The 20,154-nt window shown below is 38.9% G+C and overlaps 2 protein-coding genes across 3 annotated transcripts in view; one reads left to right on the top strand and one right to left on the bottom strand.

The window, feature by feature from the left end:
- Nucleotides 1-20,154, top strand: part of LOC131431972 (uncharacterized) — an 85,043-nt gene that overhangs the window by 7,851 nt on the left and 57,038 nt on the right. The gene's annotated exons all lie outside the window — the stretch shown is intronic.
- On the bottom strand, nt 2,529-5,210 carry LOC131429379 (uncharacterized). The gene is made up of 2 exons (XM_058593457.1): nt 5,097-5,210; nt 2,529-3,435 (listed from the first exon to the last, which is right to left on the bottom strand). Exons 1-2 carry the CDS (start codon nt 5,208-5,210, stop codon nt 2,701-2,703), a joined length of 849 nt encoding a protein of 282 aa, XP_058449440.1. The 3' UTR covers nt 2,529-2,700.

Raw genomic sequence — 20,154 nt, 5'->3', positions numbered from 1 at the left:
AATGATGGAATTTCTAATATTCTTATTAAAAATCTTTCCGATGTTGCCTTGAGATTTTCAACAAGTGTTTTTCATTAGCTTACTTCCCAAAAAGATGGAAAAACGCTAAAGTAAACTCAAACCTGATAAAAACCCAGCAGAAACATCAAGTTATCGACCAATTAGCTTACTTTCTTCTATCAGTAAACTTTTTGAAAAAATTATCTTGTTGAGAATGATGTCTCATATAAATGAGAATTCCATTTTTTTGCCAGAGCAGTTTGGACTTCGTCATGAACATTTAACTACTCATCAACTTGTCAGAGTAACGAACATGATAAAATCAAATAAATCTTCTGGGTTATCCACTGGAGTTGCTCTTCTAGACATAGAAAAAGCATTCGACAGTGTTTGGCACAAAGGTTTAATGGCAAAAATGTCTGATTTCCAGTTTCCTATTTATTTGATCAAAATGATTTAAAATTATTTAATTGGTCGTACTCTTCAGGTTAGCTATCAGAATTGTAAATCTGAATTGCTACCCGAATAAAATTCTGAAAATGATTTTGAAGCATCCTCCCTGGTTTAGTACAAATGAGTTACACAGACTCACAAATATAGAACCATTAGATGTAATGTCACATAATATTATAAGCAAATTCCGACAAAAATCGATGCAATCTTCAATTGAATCGATTTGCTCTCTGTATTAGTTAGTAAGTTACTATAAAAGTTCCTTTTCCCCATTACACAATACAAAGTTTGTGGTAGGTTAGGTTAGGTTTACATTTTTCCCTACCCAAAAATCTCAGAATTGCGGAAGCAAATGATGTCCTCATGGTAATAACCAAATCATATATATAATAGGGCTGAAAAGTCACCACTTGTGGCTGAACACCCAATTTAAATCTTAATTATTTAATTTTAACTCATATTCCAATAAATAGTTATTAAAAAAAAGTATTTCAATTGCATACCATTAAAACATTGGATTGAATTGACCTATGTTTTTACGAGCCAATGACAGTCTCAGTAAATGATGTCAAACTCTCGTCCGATTCGCGCAGTATGAACTATAGCACAAAAGGGAATCTATAAATAAAGACTGTCCCAGAAAGTATGGACGCACTTCGATTTCGCTGTAAATAATTCACAAGTGTTAGATATTCGATATACTGATAATATTAGACTACAACATCAGAATATTATTCTCAACATTTGCTACTTAGCCATTATAGACTAGCTGGCGCACCTTCTTGCGAACGTTCCTCATTAAATTCCGTACAGACTTCTTGGTGACAAGTTTTGACACTTTTTTCCAATCTTTTTCGAACTGTTGAAAGTTTTCGGCTGTCGAGACATGTTTCTTAAGATGTGCCTTCGTTAATGCCCAAAATTCCTCAATTGGTCGAAGTTGTGGGCAATTTGGTGGATTCATATCTTTTGGGACGAAAGTGACATTTTTGGTAGTATACCATTCTACCGTTGATTTCGAGTAGTGGCAAGAAGCAAGATCACAGATAACAGATATACAGGCTCACACATGAACTGTGTGTAAAATTTGCTCAATCAGCTTGGTGAACACTTGCAGAGGTGCCACCACTATTTGGGTGCCGCTTTCACTTGAGACAAAACTTTGGGTGCAACATTCACTTCTCGCTAGATTTTTGTTTTGCTGTTGGTTAAAATGACAAGTTTATTTTTGTTTTTATTCCGATCGACATGGAAATAAAATTGTCTTTAACACTTAGGGAAATCGTGTGATAAGTGTTAGAATTGTTGTAGTTGGAATATTTCTACAACAGGCAGGAGGATTTTGTTATCGTTCCGGAACGTAGTGGAACGTTTTGAAAGATCGCGGCGAACAGTCGAGCAGTTGGCAATAGTGCTTCCAACGTATAGCAAATTTGAAATTTACACAGGATTTTTAAAAATTTTGTTCGAGCCTGTATATCTGTTATCTGTGTATCGGCGATAGATTTTTCGAACCTAATTTGAAGCGCTTGTATCTCTGTGATTCATTGATGAATTTTCCTCGTTTAACTTGATTCGAAAAAGTTTAAAAATGTTTCAATTTGTCAACGGGTAGTTTGCATACTGAAAACTCCATTTACATACGAACAACACGGTGGCGCGCAAATAAATTCAGTATAAAGTTGTGTTATGATGATAATTATAGATAATTATTTTTCAGTAAATTTGGCTAAATACAAAGAACTATCTCTCAGCATAATCCCTCAGACCCTATTATTAAATCAAACAATAATCGTGTAACCTAATTGAATAGTTAGAAATTGATTTAGTCGTATGAGGCATAATATTTTGGTCTAATATAGCTTCCAAGAAACTTATAGAAGGGATCCAGACTAATGTCGTTTTCGCTTGAGAAAACTGAAACTGGCCCAGGGTAGTTTCATCAAACAAACACTTTTCACTTTGTTGAATTCGCACTTAGCAACGGGAGTTTGAGCAAACCTGATATAAAAACCAGGTTCGAAACAATCGATTTTCAGTTCAACAACGTTAAAACTAGGTTCGAAACTAGCTTCAAATAAACGGTTTGACAGCAGTTAGGGTGAAAACTGGGTTAGGTTTGGTATCAAAAAAATTTTGGTATCAAGCGAAATCGAATCATGATTATTATATAGAGTATAAAAAAAACAATGCATCTTAATAAAACAGAAAGAGTAGGCTCTAGAATGACGATTTATTAATATAAATTCATGTTATTATGTTCACAATTTCGCTTCTCTTCGCCTCTCTCAACAACTTCAACGCAGTTGATCTTTGGGAGTTTTCGTCATCGTATTGGCGTACTACTGGGAGGTTCTCATTCATATCTATGGCTATCCGTTCCGGTAATGAATCGTCCATATCGATGCATATATTATGCAGTACACAGCATGCCAGCACAAACTTGCTTGCTCGTTCAGTATCAAAAAAGTTAAGTCTGACTAGCTGTCTAAATCGTTGCTTAAGCAAACCAAATGCATTCTCTATTTTGACTCGTGCTTGGCTATGCTTGATATTGTATCTCCTACGCCTTGGAGACGAGGTTCCGTAATCTTTGTAGGGTGTGAGCAGATATTCTCGTAAAGGGTATGCTGCGTCCCCCAGAAGATGAAACTTGCCTTCACACAGTACTGGTAATTCTTTACTAATGGGTGATATAGAGAATATTCTGGCATCGTGAACTTTGCTTGGTGCTCCTATGCAAACATCCATGAAGCGTTTGTTTGAATCGCAAATGCCTTGAAGCGTTATAGATAATAAATCATGGCGGTTTACGTATGTAGACCTAATCTTGTTAGCTGGTTGTCGAATATAGATGTAACATCCATCAATACAACCCAACACGTTTATAAATCCAGATATCTGGAAAGAAATGTTTAGTTTTATTAAACGGAAGATTATTTTTAGATCAAACGAAGTTATGGAGACTGCATTCCGATGATTCTAGGTCAAATTGTCCATAAAATTATGTGTTTACGCTGTTAATGATACGACTTTTGGTACAATTCCTGTTGAAAGCTTCTGGCGAGTTTTTCTTTCTCTTGACGTGTTTCAGGAAAATGTATGAGCTTTTTGGCTTCATCAACGAAAAAATCAAGAATCAAATTTAAATGTTTATGAAAACTCGACTCCGATTGCCCGAACAGGTTACAAACTTCGCCGTATGAATCCATATTTGCAGAAAACCTAATTTTGGGAATGATTTCTAGTTATTGTTTGATATATGCATTAATTTTTTTCAAACTTACCACAAAAAGGAAAGCATTTGTATTTTAGCAGGAATTTCTTTTATTCCACCCATAGATTTTGTCTTGAAAAAAGTGGAATTTTCATATTTTTCAACGATCATATTGGCTGTAGATTTGCTTATACGAAAGTTTTGACAAAACTATTAAAAGAAAGAGCTCACATATATTTCAATAAAAACTGTTGTATAGTAAGTCTGCTAATAGTAGAATGCTTTATTATTAAATAAAGAAATCCTGCCAATTCAAATTCTACTATTTTTGCATATGAATAGGCTGGTACTTACAGCTTCTTCACAATATTTTTCAACGACTTGCTCGTAAAAATTCGATAGCCGAATTTTCTTCCGTCCTAAATCGGTTTTTGCATAAACGAGACATAATTCCTTGAATTCGTCTGAAGACTCCTCTTCCGAGCTACTGGAGCTACTCTCAGAAACTTGAAAATAAAGTTGTAATCACGTTTGTTATCATGTCGCTCCTTTTTCTATTCATTTTAAAATTTATTTAGAAACACAGAACTAACTTTTAAAGAATGGAGAGGTTGGAATAGTTTTTCAACGTTTTGCGAAAAAAAAAAAACAGAAACAGTTTTGACAGTTCACCAATACCAACGAAACAGAAGATGATTACAACGCTGCCAGAAAAAGTGTTTGCTTGAGAAAACTAACCCGGTTTCGAAACTGAGTTTTCAAGCGAAAACGACATAATTGTCATTTAGACCATTCGCCAAAAATGTAAACACTAAAAGTAGAGCAAGTTTGTAATTTGTGACTTTTAGTGCATTTATTTTTATATTTATTATGGGTACCTAAGAATTATTTCATTTTTAATGTAATCGTGATCGGTCGTGTCTTGCATACAACACTCTAATTTTTGTATCGAAAGGAGGCTAGAACCAAAAATAAACTCAAGATGGTACAGTCTATGATATTTTATATTCAGATAGGACCCCTCGATGAAATCGGTTCACCGTCAGTTGCAGTCAGCAATTATCATTTGAAACAAAACAACAAGCGTCGAATCGCTACATGCGTCGTAACTATTGTCGTGTCCATTTCCATTCGTGTCCTCTCGCACGAAACCAGACATGAATCCACACGAATCGTGTCCTCTCGCACGAATTCTAACATAAATACATTTAATTCGTGTCCTTTCGCACGAATTCAAGAATAAATCTGTTCAATTCGTACTATCTCGCACGAATTCTGAACAAGAAGTTGCACCAAATACAAATTTGTATTTGGTTGAACCGTGTCCACTCGCACGAATTAAATTTACGTCTCATGATTTGTGTTTGTGTTATCAAGCAGTTCCAAAGCCAGGCAATATTTTATTAAATAATTTTCAAATACCTACAAAATTACGGGAGCTGCTGAACCATTGTCGTGTCCTTTTCAGTTTGTCTCCATCGCACAAGACATCTTTCTTCGGCAACTGTTCTTGAATCACTTCTCGATTTTTATTTTCCATATTTCTAATATCTCTGTCATTGTTTCCAAGTGTAGCTTATTTCGATTCTCTCAGTCGAACATACTCAAGCTGTCATGTTTTCTCGATCGTAAGCATTATAATAAGCATTCCACATTCATTCTTATAATTTCTATAACCATTCTGATATACACTACAACTATGACAATGTTTGTTTATGTAGAATTAATCTTAAGTTTCAATGCGAAAGAAAACGCGGTAATTTGCTGCATATCGAGTGGATGTTGAAACAGGAAAGCAAGAATCAATTATAAATATTACTAAGAATCTATTTGATTTGTTACATTCTTATCTTACGAGTCATTAAAGTGAATGGAAGTAACAAAATATTGTGTGCGGTATGTTTACAATCTTCCAAACTTGTGTTGTTGCTGTGGCAATGGCCGTCATTTTCCAATGTTTGTTTGTTCCACTGGATCACGGTTACTGATCCAACATTTTTTGATGGACTGTATGGGATATTGTAATCTTGAGTTTATCTTTGCTAGAACTTCGTCAAATGAAAAACGTGAGCGATTTTGAAAGGCAAGCGCCGAAACGACAAAGATTTGAAGAAAGATGGCGAAAATGTATTGTATGTATGCATAGAATTTTATGGGTGGCGTCAAGTCCAAGGCTCGCCATGAAAATACTTTGAATGCAAATTGGTAAATGAAAAAAATAATAAAATTAGAAATAATACGCGAGCTTCATTCCGAACAATCATTAGCAGCTCTCATCAACTGAAAATTAATCAACGCATCCGAACCACTTATTAAATCGTTGAATCGGCATCCCGTCAATCATCAGATTAGCTGCGAGTATTCGCCTAACCAGTGCGTAACAAGATCTTTTCCGTAGATTGGCCATAACATGACGTAGTGAAACCTCTAAAACCGCGATCTAAAGCACGGAAATTTCCCCTTCGCAACAGTAAAAGTACTCTAGACAAAAGGCAAAGATTCCCCACAGCAGGAACAGAAGAAGAAAAAAAAACATCATACATAGCTACTACGAACGAGAGCGACAGAGAAAGAGAGAGATAGATCCAAGAGAATAGAACATGTACTAAGTTTGCTCGAAACACTCAAACACCGTCACAATCAACAAGTTCCACTACAATATATACATAATCGCATCGGGGAAGCAAGCAGCGGCGGCGTTCGAATAACAGAAAAAAAGAAGCGCGCAATGGCAAGTGAAGGTAACGATCGCACGTGTTTCTGCTGCAAGCGCTTTAGCTATCGGTTCGCCTCTTTGGCCATTAGAACTTGACTGTGTAGCTTCTGCTATTGCCACTGCTGCTGCCGCTGCTGCTGGTGCTGGTGCTGTTGTTTCTGCTTCCCAGCCGTCCCAGCTCGGAGTGTGTGCTAGTATTAAAGGGCCGACAGCAGCGACGTTCGCATGTCGTTCGCTCTATACTACCATATGCTATTACACTAAGTATTAAGGTACTAATCGCCATCATTTTTCCGTCCGCGCGACTCGGATGGCGATGATGCACCGAGAGTCTGACTAGCCGATTGGCTTGCAATTGTTTTTTTTTTCTTTTCTAGTAGAACAACAACTTCCACGTGATGTAACTAAAAGGGGGTAATAAAAAATCTGAAGTATCATCATCAATCAGCGGTGATCTGGCGGCTACTGTTGGTGGTGGACGGAAAAATCGTTATCACCTTCCTAGCACTGTTGATCGATCGTACCTCATACCCTCCTGGGGGAGGGGGAAGTAATGCTGTAGCAGCACTGATCTATTCTCGGCGAGTTCTGGGCCGTTTCGTTTACGCTTGAATCGAGCGTAAGAAATAAAGCCAATCCGATTAAGGAAAATTGATAACAAGGACAATTGCTTTCTATGTGCACACTGTGTCGAGCAATTGTCAAAGGCTACGTATGTCCATAAAAGAAATGCTTGATGGAAGCACTGTTCATTAGGTGCCAACCGTCAGAGGGTCATATGGAATAGGAGCATTTACAGCTTTTAAGCACGATGAAAGGTTATTTTGTGCTATGAAACGATGAATAATCGTACTTCAGAACGTGCAATAAATTATAAGATGGTAGAGAACTCAATCAGAAAATAATTTCTTATATGCATATATCCACAATTACTTCAAAAAGAATGATTAATTTCTCTGATTTTGATTCTTTATCAAATCGAACGAGAAACGAAAGCTGATCTTTTAAAAATTCAAGTAAATTGACGCATTCTAATACTGACATGTTCAAGTGTCAAAAATGACTCATATTTACAGTTGATTTAGCACTGTCTGCGCTGCGAAGGTCAATAGAAGGTCAAATTATGCATCGGAATGTGGTACCCTGACTTTGCTTTGCTAACACATGTTCAGTGCAATGCATTCAATGCGTGCTAAAAATTTAGACTGACTCTGCAAGAAAATCCTTCTAATTTGGGCACAAAACTATTTCAATTTGATTGTTATACTAGTTCTCACGCACAAACAAACTATCCTGTTTCTTTTCAAGAGCATTGTTTATGTCTTGACTTTCAGAAGGCGGATCGCAGTAGGCGTACGCGTCAGGAGTGGAAAATGTTCGCTCCCGTCAAAATATTTTCGTGAAAAATACTTCCCATCGGTTATTGAGATCCCGAAGAAAAAAGTGAAATTCATTGGGTCGAATTTCCACGTTCTTCAATTTTCGTGGTATTGGATTAAGGTCCGGACGACTGACAGGCAGGGCCGCTGTGAAGGGGGAATTCCCCCCGGGCCCGGACTTTTTTAGGGGGCACGTAAATTCGAAGATATAACTTTTTTTGCTGCTCATGATGGAATTTACCTTGGGACGTTTTTTTTTATTTTTGCTCGTTCATTCCTCCAAGATAGAGTGAACTAGTGTTTTCGAAACGGGGTCCGTATTGAAATCTCTTGACGGCCCTGTTGACAAGAAGTCGTTTTGCGTGTTTACACCGGTTAAACGTTTATCTAAGAGCTTAATTCCGCCGTTATGTACCCGCTTGGAATCACAGCCAAGTGAAAAATTCCGGTCTGCAGCATCCGGCTGCGTAAATTAAGTTCGCGAGAATTGAGTCTTTAGTTTATTTTTATATGGTCCCTTCGCTAGCTCAGAGCGAATCCTAGACCCCTTACCTAGCCTTACTTTCAACTCCGCGACCCCTATGGAAGAGAAATGAGTCGTCGTCCTTCCGCAAAGCAGGTTAAATATCAACATTTCATCTCTCCTTCCTTCCTTTTTTTTGTGAACGATGAAGATGGCGGTGGCCGACAATTATGGCTATCATACTGTTGAAATGTTGAATTTAAGTTGGAAATCAAATAACTTTAAAGCGCTTCAACGTATCAACAAACACCTTCAGTAAAATGGTGGTTTCAATTGAAACAATGCATAAAAACCTGTTTTAGTCCACCTAGTGGTGTAATGATAATTTTGTCATATTACTCATACCATCAAAATAATTGCTGTGGAGTTCTAAAAATACAAACTTGAAAGTTTGTTCGAATGTCATCTAGGTGTTAGGTGTTGGTTTCCTTATAGCGTGTACGAAATGTAACAAAGCCCGCTGTGTGTATTGTTTGTAAAAGGGTGAGTTGTGTTTTCTTCTTCCGTGCCGGCTCGTACCGATGCGTACTGGTTTTGTATCGTCAGTTTATATGGCGGTTTGAAAGCGTAATTGCGGAACCGAAAGTCAGATCCAGATGAAATTTCACAGTAGCTTTTGAGATAATATGAGTTTCAATTTAAATAATGATTTGCGAAAATTGATTCAAACATCGCTGAGAAATCGATGTGAGTTCTACCCACAGTTATAAGTTATAACTTCTGCAAACTAGAAGAATTTAACAGTCAGTTTTACGGGATTTGCACTCGTTTTTGCCATCGTTTGTGAAATAGAAAATTTTCCACTTATTCGACCTAGTTCCAAAACACTAGGTCGAATTCGGATAAAATGTTATAAAATCTTAAACAATTTCAAGACCGTTCATTTGAATCTTAATTTGTGAAAAAATCGGTTGAGTCAATTTCGAAACAATTGAGTGAACATTTTATACCTAATTTCCACATATTACCCTATAAAACAAGAACCGAAAATCGGATCCAAATGAAATTTGATAGCAGGCTATGGGACTATAAGACCTTTCATTTGAATGTAAGTTTGTGAAAATCGGTTCAGCCATCTCCGAGAAAAGTGAGTGCATATTTTTGTTACATACATACACACACAGACATTTGTTCAGTTCGTCGAGCTGAATCGAATGGTATATGACGTTCAGCCCTCCGGGGCTCGGTTGAAATTATTTCTTACCAAACCAATTGCTTCGATTGAGTTTGAACAATTATGAGCTCAAGATACCGTGTAATACCGTTGTTCCAAGCTAGTATGTCATGACATTTCTATCGACACATTTGTAGGGCTCATTTAAAACCATCATTTTACTAAAGATGTCATGTTGATACGTTGAGAATAATTTTTTGTTCTTTTCTTGCAATGCATTTTTAATACTAATTTATATCAGTGACAAAAATAACACCCTAAACCGTATAAGACCAATTTTTATCGTTCTGGCATCTATTGAATATTGATATTTGAAGGGTGACTGCTTACACGAAAAAAAAAACAATCATTACTTTTTGATTGTAGCGTATATTAAAAAAATTATTTCAGTGAAGGTCTGCAACATATTTAGTTTGACAACTTTTCAGAAGACATTTTTCTCGTAGAACAGCTCACAAAACAATTAGAACAAAAATAGTGATTTTCAGAGAGACACCGACGACACGACCTGCCACTCGTCTATTAAAACTGTATCGCAAATCTGACTACCCCTCAGTAACTCGAAATGCCAAAACGAAATTACTCGAAAATTTGTTAAAACTGGCAACTCGATTTGATAAATTATTGATTTCGAATAACAGATACCTTGGATACTGTTGTTCAAAGGCATGTTTATGTAGATAAACAAAACTAACTCCGAATCGATATACCAGTCGCGCATTTTACCACTGTACCTAAGAACAAGAATCGGCCCTTAAAAGTTAAGTGAAGCGCTATGTTTTTGCGATACCGATATGTTATATCATTTTATTTGCACCACCAGTAATTGTATGCACCGGAAATTTGATAGCATAGCAGTTACCAATCAACTACATCAGCATCTCACACCATCTCTATTAGAAAAATTCAATAATGTATTGAAACTATTACATAGTTTTCATAAAATATTTAAATTATGCGACTAAGAATTTTCTATAAGTAGATCGTATCGTCAGTATTATTATTTTTCAACGCCATTGAGACAAACTTTTGTTTTATGACTTTTGCTAACCCTAGAATAGTTTTAGTATGACATCTGGATAATTCTTGTAAAATTCTCTTGAGAAGACTTGAAACGAATCTTCAATAAATCATGAATAACAATCAAGCTTTTTAGCATGATTTAGCAGAGAAATAACATAAATTAATGCATTTTTTTGTTACTGACTCAATGTATAACACAGATAAAAATATTTTATGAATTTACATTTATTTTCATGCACATATTTGGAGCAGGCAATTGAATGGAAAGTTACATTACAAAACTAAGCGGTTTGTAAATATACAGTCTTGTTCAATGCAAAACTAAATGAATCTTAATGTAATTTTACATCAATCATGGTTTTAAATCAGATTTTCGTTTCAACTGATATCTATTTCATAGTACTATCGGTTTACATGTCGTGTAAGTTTCATCTTTTCTTTCTGTGTAAAGCATATTTGAAAATAGCTTAAATTTAATAATTGGGTTTCAAATCGACATCACAGAATGCAGCAATTTCATTATCGTTCTTTTCCCATTGATTTAAACTTCTGTGAGGGTTCTTCTAGTGTTACGAAATAATGTTTTTACTCTTAATTGAATGCATAATAGACGAAATAAACATCCTGCTCCACATTTTTTTCGAGTTCTAGAAACAATAATTTTACTTGATTATTAGCAAATATACATGATTGAAAATTCAGTTTCGTTTTATGTTGCAACAGATTTGGAAATACATGACTGCACACAAGAGAATATATCGCTTTATTTCAAACTTAATCTTTTTTTCTTGCAGTTTCGTGGATACTGACAATGGATCGGGATACTTTTCCTATTTGTTTGTTTATTTTAATAATTGCGGTTTCTTGACAAATAACGCATAGCAACCAGAACAGTGTTGCCTGAAAAGATTAATTTTATCATTATCAAGGGGTCGCTATATTTGTGGTAACTGACGGAAAATCACTCACTTACTTACTCACTTACTCTTTCAGTCGTAGACCACGCGGGTCTCTGCTGTATACAGGAGGCGTCTCCATTCAACTCGGTTCATTGCTGTTCGCCGCCAGCCTCGGTAGCTGCGAAGGGTCCGCAGGTCGTCCTCAATTTGATCGATCCATCTTGCCCGCTGTGCGCCTCTTCTTCTTATACCGGTCGGATCATTGTCGCGGATCATTTTAACCGGGTTGTTCTCCGACATTCTAACAACATGCCCGGCCCACCGTAACCGCCCGACCTTGGCCGTTTGGACGAGGGTTGGTCCTCCCAACAACTGGTGCAGTTCATGGTTCATTCGCCTTCTCCACGTACCGTCTTCCATCCACACTCCGCCGAAGATGGTTCGCAACACCTTCCGTTCAAAAACACCTAGTGCGCGTTGATCCTCCGCAAGCATTGTCCAGGACTCGTGCCCGTAGAGGATAACCGGTCTAATCAGCGTTTTGTAGATAGTTAACTTCGTACGACGACGAATTTTGCTCGATCGAAGCGTCCTGCGCAGTCCAAAGTAAGCACGATTTCCTGACAATATGCGTCTCTGAATTTCTCTGCTGGTGTCATTATCGGCAGTCACCAGTGAGCCCAAGTACACGAACTCGTCGACCATTTCGATTTCATCACCACCAATCAGAACTCGTAATGGGTGGCTGACGTTATCTTCTCTCGAGCCCCTGCCTTTCATGTACTTTGTCTTTGACACATTGATGTCTAGTCCGATCCGCTTGGCCTCAGCTTTTAGTCCGATGTACGTATCTTCCATCTTCTCAAAGTTGCGTACTATAATATCAATATCATCAGCGAAACCAAGTAGCTGGACGGACTTTCTGAAAATCGTGCCACTCGTGTCTATCCTCGCTCTTCTTAGTACACCCTCCAAAGCAATGTTGAATAGCAGACACGAAAGGCCATCACCTTGCCGTAGCCCTCTGCGAGTTTCGAAGGGACTCGAGTTTATCCCCGATACTCGAACAACGCACATCACTCGATCCATCGTAGCCTTGACCAATCGTATCAGTTTGTCCGGGAATCCGTAGTCGTGCATGATTTTCCATAGCTGTTCTCGATCGATTGTGTCGTAGGCTGATTTGGAATCGATGAATAGGTGATGTGTGGGTACATTGTATTCGCGGCACTTTTGCAACACCTGGCGGATGGCGAAGACTTGGTCCGTGGTAGCGCGTTCGCCCATAAATCCTGCCTGATATTGTCCCACGAATTCGTTTGCAATCGGTGAAAGTCGACGGCATAAGATTTGGGAGAGTACCTTGTAGGCGGCGTTCAGCAGAGTTATCGCGCGGTAATTGCAGCAATCCAGCTTATCGCCCTTTTTGTAGATGGGACACACGATTCCTTCCATCCATTCCTCCGGTAAAATCTCGTCCTCCCAGATCTTGGTAACGACCCAGTGCAGTGCTTTCACTAGTGCATTACCACCGTGTTTTAGTAGCTCGCTTGGTAGTTGGTCAACGCCAGCGGCCTTATCATTTTTCAACCGGCTTACCACCTCCTCCACTTCTTGGAGGTCTGGGACCGGCAGTCCATCGTCCTCCGCACGCGTTCCCAAGCTCGTTACCGCGCCACTACTTTCGTATTCCGCCACATCGCCATTGAGGTGCTCGTCGAAATACTGCCGCCACCTCTCGATCACCTCACAGTCGTTCGTGAGAAGATCCCCGTTGGTGTCCTTGCACATATCGGCCTGTGGCACATGGCCTCTGCGCGAACGGTTCACCTTCTCGTAGAACTTCCTTGTGTCATTAGCACGGAACAGCTGTTCCATCGCTTCGCGATCTCGGTCTTCCTGTTGGCGCTTTTTTCTACGGGATACCGAGTTTAGTCTGTTCCGCGCCTGTCTGTATCGCTCCTCGTTTGCTCTCGTCCGGTGTTGCAGCTTGCTCGCCCAAGCCGCATTCTTCTCGGCCACTAACTGTTCACATTCGTCGTCGAACCAGTCGTTCCTCACGTTCGGAGTCGCCGTACCTAGCATTGCTGATGCAGTGCTACCTATGGCAGAACGGATGTCTCTCCAGCCATCTTCAAGAGTAGCTGCACCAAGATGCTCTTCCGTTGGTAGTGCCACTGCCAACTGCTGCGCGTAATCTTGGGCTACTCCAGTATCCCGGAGCCGCGCGATGTTAAACCGCGACGTTCGGTTTCGACGTTTGGTAGCCACCGTCGAAAGTTTTGAGCGCATGCATACAGCAACCAAGTAGTGGTCCGAATCTATATTCGCACTGCGGTAGGTGCGAACATTGTTGATGTCCGGAAAAATTTTCCGTCGATCAAAACGTGGTCGATTTGGTTTTCGGTCTGTTGGTCAGGTGATCTCCAGGTGGCTTTGTGGATATCCTTGCGGGGAAAGAAGGTGCTTCTGACTACCATTCCTCGGAAGGCCGCAAAGTTGACACACCGTTGGCCGTTGTTATTCGATGCGGCATGCAGGCTGTTCGGCCCGATTACCGGTCGGTACATTGCCTCCCTTCCTACCTGGGCATTCATGTCCCCGATGACAATTTTTACGTCTCTGCGTGGGCAGCCGTCATAGGCTTGTTCCAGCTGCACGTATAACGCTTCTTTCTCGTCCTCGGGTCTCCCTTCATGTGGGCAGTGCACGTTGATGATGCTGTAATTGAAAAAACGGCCTTTAATTCTCAACTTACACATCCTAGCGTTGATCGGCTGCCACCCAATCACTCGCTGACGCATCTTGCCCAGCACTATAAAGCCAGTTCCCAGCTCGTTCGTTGTGCCACAGCTTTGGTAGAAGGTAGCCGCTCGATGTCCGCTTTTCCACACCTTCTGTCCCATCCAACAAAGCTCCTGCAGTGCTACGACGTCGAAGCTGCGAGGATTTAGTTCGTCGTATATTATCCTGTCGCAGCCTGCGAAACCTAGCGACTTGCAGTTCCATGTTCCAAGTTTCCAATCGTAGTCCTTTTTTCGTTGCGTGGGTCTATGCCGATTGTTCCGGGTCGTATTCTCTCCTGTATCATTCGTAATAGGTGTTTTACGGGCGGTTTATTAGGCCTGCGCCAACCCCCTGTCTCGCCGGAGGATCATCGTGCTTGCTCACTCACAAACACATTTTATTCCGATTTTTCTGCGGAGTGCCTGGTCGTGTCGTCGGAGAAACCCTACTTTTACTTTGAAAATTGATGTAACACGACCAAACGAAGAGCTAGAAAAGTGGTTTCTTCAGTAAAGCTGCTGAAAGTAGTACAACTTTCCTGCAAAATGCAATAAATTTAAAATTCAATTAGGCAAGTTTATTTTCTGATTTAAATCCAAACATGGATCACGCGTCAGTAGTGTCGTGCACAGAAAAAAATAATAAAATTTACACGAGATGTAATTCCATAATTCTTTGAAATAGACATCAATTGAATCAAAAATTTGATTGAAAACCATCATCGATGAAAAAGTAAATTAGAATACCTTGATTTTTGAATGAATTATACAACATATTTTTTTTCACGCTTAATTTTGCTTTTAAAGTATATTGAAAAGTGCTCCTGCTCCAAATATGTGCATAAAAATAGATGTAAATATTTTTATCTGTGTGTGTCATTGTCAAACTTGTTCAGTTTGGTCTATAATTTATTCATGAATTGACTTACGAACGAACAACGCTTGCAAATTCTTGAACTTTACTATCAAGATTCATGCTCGGTTAAGAAAGTGTTTATCGAAAAATTGTGTTCAGCGACGAAGCTCATTTCTGGTTTCCACATCTGGAGTAAACACCAACCAGCGGCATTTGCAAGAGCTACCAATGCATCCTAAAAAGTCCTCTTTGGTGTGGATTATAGGCCGGTGGCATCATCGGGCCGTACTTCTTCAAAGGCGACGATGGGCGGAACATTACTGTGAATGGCAAGCGCTACCGTGTGATGATTTACGATTTGTTTTTTTTTTTTCCCAAAATGGAAGAATTGGACATGCCTGACATGTGGTTTCAATAAGACGGTGCCACATCCCACACGGCACGAGAAACAATGACCAAATTTAGATTCGCCTTCGGCGAACAGTTTATCTCAAGTTTTTGGCCCGTCATGTTAAGGCTCATGTCTACAAGGATAAACTAGCAACGATTGATGCACTGGGAGTCAATATTGAAGTATTTATTCGAGAAATAGCGGTCGATCTGTTGGAGAGAGTGTGCCAAAATTGGACCTTGCGCATGGGACATCTAAAGCGAAGCCGCGACCAACATTTGCATGAGCTCAGCTTCAAACATCAAGTTATATTGATTATTCTATCGATTCCAATTAAGATTCTATCGATTCCAATTAAGATTTTTTTTGTGTTTTTTCTAATCAAACCCTATATCTCCTAAAAAATTATTCTTCGGTAGACAAAATATTTTTGTCTCACTAATTTCCCGTTTCGGACCACTGTGCACTGTATGCCAGAGCAGGAGATAGGGGATTCCGGAACACGTTGCTTAGAATAATAAGCAGTTCGTCGATACGATCCTAGGGAATATTGACTAGATCTTTTGCATCAATAGCAATGGAAGCTCCTTCAAGATAAGTCCCAATAAGCAGGAAGAAGAACCCGCGTAATGTTAATAGCAGGAAGTGTGCATTTCCACGCTCCCTACCCAATACGTTTATTTTGGGTTCCTTGATTCATAGTAAATGTACAAATATTTATCAATACAACATCATTAATATGATAAAATAGATCAATTATAAGGCTATAACTTGTGTTTGGCAATTAGGTTGTTCCGGGACTGGAAGCTAAATCCGAACAAAAATCAAAAACAGTCTATTTTTAGAACCGTTGGCCCTTTTATTCGAGTCTAAGTTTGTGAGAATCGACTCTGAGAATATGAAGAGAGTTCCGATGTCGAATATTTGTGGTACTTCCGGAACCAGTATATCTGAAATCGGTTCGTTTGGTCAGCAACTAGCAAAATCTATAAAATGAAACAGTTTCGGGTCAAATTTAGAAGAATTTTTACGCTATTCCCTGTATTTCCGGAACAGGAAGCTGGATCTGCATAAAATTTAACATCAACGTATGAAAATATTATACCTTTTATTTAAATCTGAGTTTGAGTTTTATACTTATCAGCCTGTAATTCCGGAACATTAATGTCTATCCCGCATTGCGTACTCGACGCTCTAAGTCGAATGGTACATGTCACTCGGCCCTCTGGGCATCAGTTCAAAAGGCGGGTAATATTATTTTTTTTTACCAACACTACTACTACACCCAAACCTCCGTTCACGTAAACTTTTTTTACGTTGCCTCTTTTTACGTAACTCTTTTTACGAACAAAATCTAAAATAACGTTAACTTTTTTTACGAACCTTCTTCGTAAAAAGAGGTTTTTGCATACAATGAAGATCATTTCCCGCTCATTTATATTCCATGGAAATTACTACAATATGGATATTTTCGGAATTGGTTTGATGAGTAGATGTCGGTAAACGATGTTTGAGGCGATTCAAAATTCCAAGATGGCGACTTCCGGTTTATTGATATTTCTTGAAAACCCTTATAATATGGGTATTTTTGGAACGGGTTTAATGAGTACATATCGAAAAACAATTTTTGATGTGGTTCTGAATTTTAAAATAACGACTACCGGTTCATTGATAATCCTGGAAAACCCTCATAGTATAGGTATTTTCGGAACGGTTTTGATGAATGAATGTTGGGAAACGATGTATTCAAGTAATTCGAGAAATATCGACACAAATTGTAAGGGTTTTCTAGGAATAACCGAAAGCCGCCATTTTGGAATTCAGATCCACCTCAAACATCGTTCTCTGACATGTACTCATCAAACCCGTTCCAAAAATACCCATATTATAAGGGTTTTCAAGGAATGTCAATAAACCGGAAGTCGCCATCTTGGAAATTGATGCGACCTAGACGTACTTTTCCTGCAAATACAAATAATTTTTGTTCCATAGTTATCCATTATATTATACATATCCAATAATATACATACATAATGAACACTTTTTTTACGTCATAACTCGATTTACGAAGTCCCGATTATTACGTAAATGGAGGTTTGGGTGTACTACTACTATAATTTCAATAATAGAAACTCTTATTCTATTTGCTTATTATCTCTATAGCATGGTAATAGAATCTGGAGAAACCGACGTTTGATAGGACCTCCGGAGACCCCTAGTGTTATACGTCATTTGACTCAGTTCGACGAGATCGGAAAATGTCTGTGTGTAAACTTTTTGAACGATTTTCTCTCCGCACAAATTTCTCGCTTGAAAGCTACTATAGTGTTGTGAATCAAGTTCGAAAATTATTTTAGGGTTCCGGAGATATACTTATATAAGTGACATAAACGACAAAACACATGTTATCCTCTCCGTACAATTTTCTCGGAGATTGCTGAACCAATTTTTACAAACGTAGGACATTGGAAAGCTACTATTGGGTTGCGAATCAAGATCGTAGAACAATTGTTTAACACGGTTCTGGAGATATATTAGTATAAGTGATGTAACTGACTAACCGCAAATTTTGCAACGGCTGACTTTTCTCAATCGATTTCGAAAGAGATAGACTCGTTTTAAAGCAACTACAAGTCTATCGGATAACAAATGGGACTCGCCATTTGGTATTTTGCCAAAATACAAAGTATGATAACTAACAAATAATAATAAACCAATTTGATTATCAAAGTTCTTGTGTCAATTGAGGCTCGTACCCAGGATTTCATTTCGCTAGGGGCCAATTGACTTCCTGAAGCATCGGAAAAATTGATGTTACTATCCCGTATGACATTTAGTTTCATAGAGACTTCTAGGCCCGAAAATACAGGATGATGAGGGTTGAAAATTTCAAATCGTCATTAGAAGTAACGATTAATAAAACCGAAAAATCTTCTCCATCTGTTTCAATTTCAAGATCTTGTTAGTTATATGTTGGATTTTATATTCACTTGGCTTTACCGGTTTTCGGTTCTGAAAAAAAGCGGCCGAAAATTCCATTTTCTAATGTTTACTGCAATTTCTGTCACATATGTCTAAGACCTTCTAAATGTACATTTATAGAGCACAACAATCCACATGACTTGTGGTGATAGATTTTGGTCCGCGATAGCTCCCTTACTCCGATTAGTGGAGCACGAAAAACATCTTCTAAATTTGAAGGTCATATTAGTTGATGACCGTGCAAATATCTATGCAGCCAAATATGTATTCGAAGTGCGCTTGCGTTCGTATTTCCAGTCCTAAGTAAGTATGTGCGAGATCCAGTGGCAGGATATCTTTCTCATCTGCAGAATCTTGCCCAACTGTGGCATGCTAGCGCATTTTCTCTTTCCGGGAAAAATCTAAAATGTCGATCAATTTTTACCAAATGTGAAATAATTACTAAACTTTCGGAAACACTTCCACAAAATTTTCTACGTACACTGGATTTTATGCATTTGATGCTCTTTTGACCAAAGCTTAATTTCCTTGATTGTCGGTTGCATTCGGTAACGCATGAAATCAATTATGATTGATCTAGGCTTTCGACTGCAAATACGAAAGCGAACTAGAATTATAACGTTTAAAATTATAAGAATCCATAGGAATTGTGTTTTAAATTTTTATGATAACCAGTTGAAAGATAGACAATCAAAAGATGACATCAAATCCGGCTTCTGATTTCGGTTACCCTCGGTTTCAATTCACAAATCTCAAGGCCACATCTCAAGAACTTCCATAGGAATAGTTGAACCAAAATTCTTCACACAACGGTCAACCGCCAGTAATTCAATTAACGCATTCGATCGAAGAATTTTAACTAGTGAAGGTCTCATCTGACTTCGGTGTGACCCTATTTCAGAAAACGTAAACGCAGCAGTAGCAGCATCAACATTCGTTCAGTAAGAAAAAAAAAGTTCTTGAACCGCTTAGAACGCACCAACCACCAGATCGGCCAACGCGAGCCGCACGCTCTAATCCAAACGCTCACCAGCGATCGTGTCACGTGACGCATCAAACATTTTTAGCTATCGGCAGCCTCCGCTCGCTGCTATCAACCCATGATCTCTGACCAAGCCAGCCGGCCATCAGTGCACGAATGGACGCTCGCACGACCCACTGAGTACCGGCTTCAGGGTACCTACACCGAATCGTATTAGTCGATTTACTACTTTTTTCTACCATGACCCACTGGCTTTTCTTCTTTTATTCATTGAATTAATCTATTATGGATCACGTTCTGCCGTCGAGTTGCTGCTGACTGCCGGTGTGAACGATAATCTCTCAGTCGTTCTTTCGGAGAGTGACTAAACCATACTACTCAGCTAAGCGTGGTGAGAAAAATGATCGCTCGGTTGTTTAGTGTTTAGCAGTGCTAGAGACTAATCACATTTCAGTTGTCTTTACCATCTCAGACGCAAAGAACTCCTTGACATAGTTCTGATATATATAAAAAAAATGATCATCACATTCAACGAAAATACACTTCGCTCTTAGAAGAAAGATACCGCAAGTGTGAGAGACCGAACTGAGAGTTCTTTGGTCGAACTGTTCCTATATTTGTGATACGCCGACGTTCGTTCTATCGGAGCTTGAAAGGTGCAAAAATGGCAATATCTCTCTGCTGCCCTTGTTGTGGGACCGAGACCGAGCTCCGAGTGTTCACCATTTATACCTTACTTGCCATAGACAGACCAGACTGCAATTGCAAGAAAA

This window comes from Malaya genurostris, chromosome 2 (genome assembly GCF_030247185.1).
Source record: "Malaya genurostris strain Urasoe2022 chromosome 2, Malgen_1.1, whole genome shotgun sequence".
Classification (NCBI taxonomy): domain Eukaryota; kingdom Metazoa; phylum Arthropoda; class Insecta; order Diptera; family Culicidae; genus Malaya; species Malaya genurostris.
This window is presented reverse-complemented; position numbering and strand designations above follow the sequence as displayed.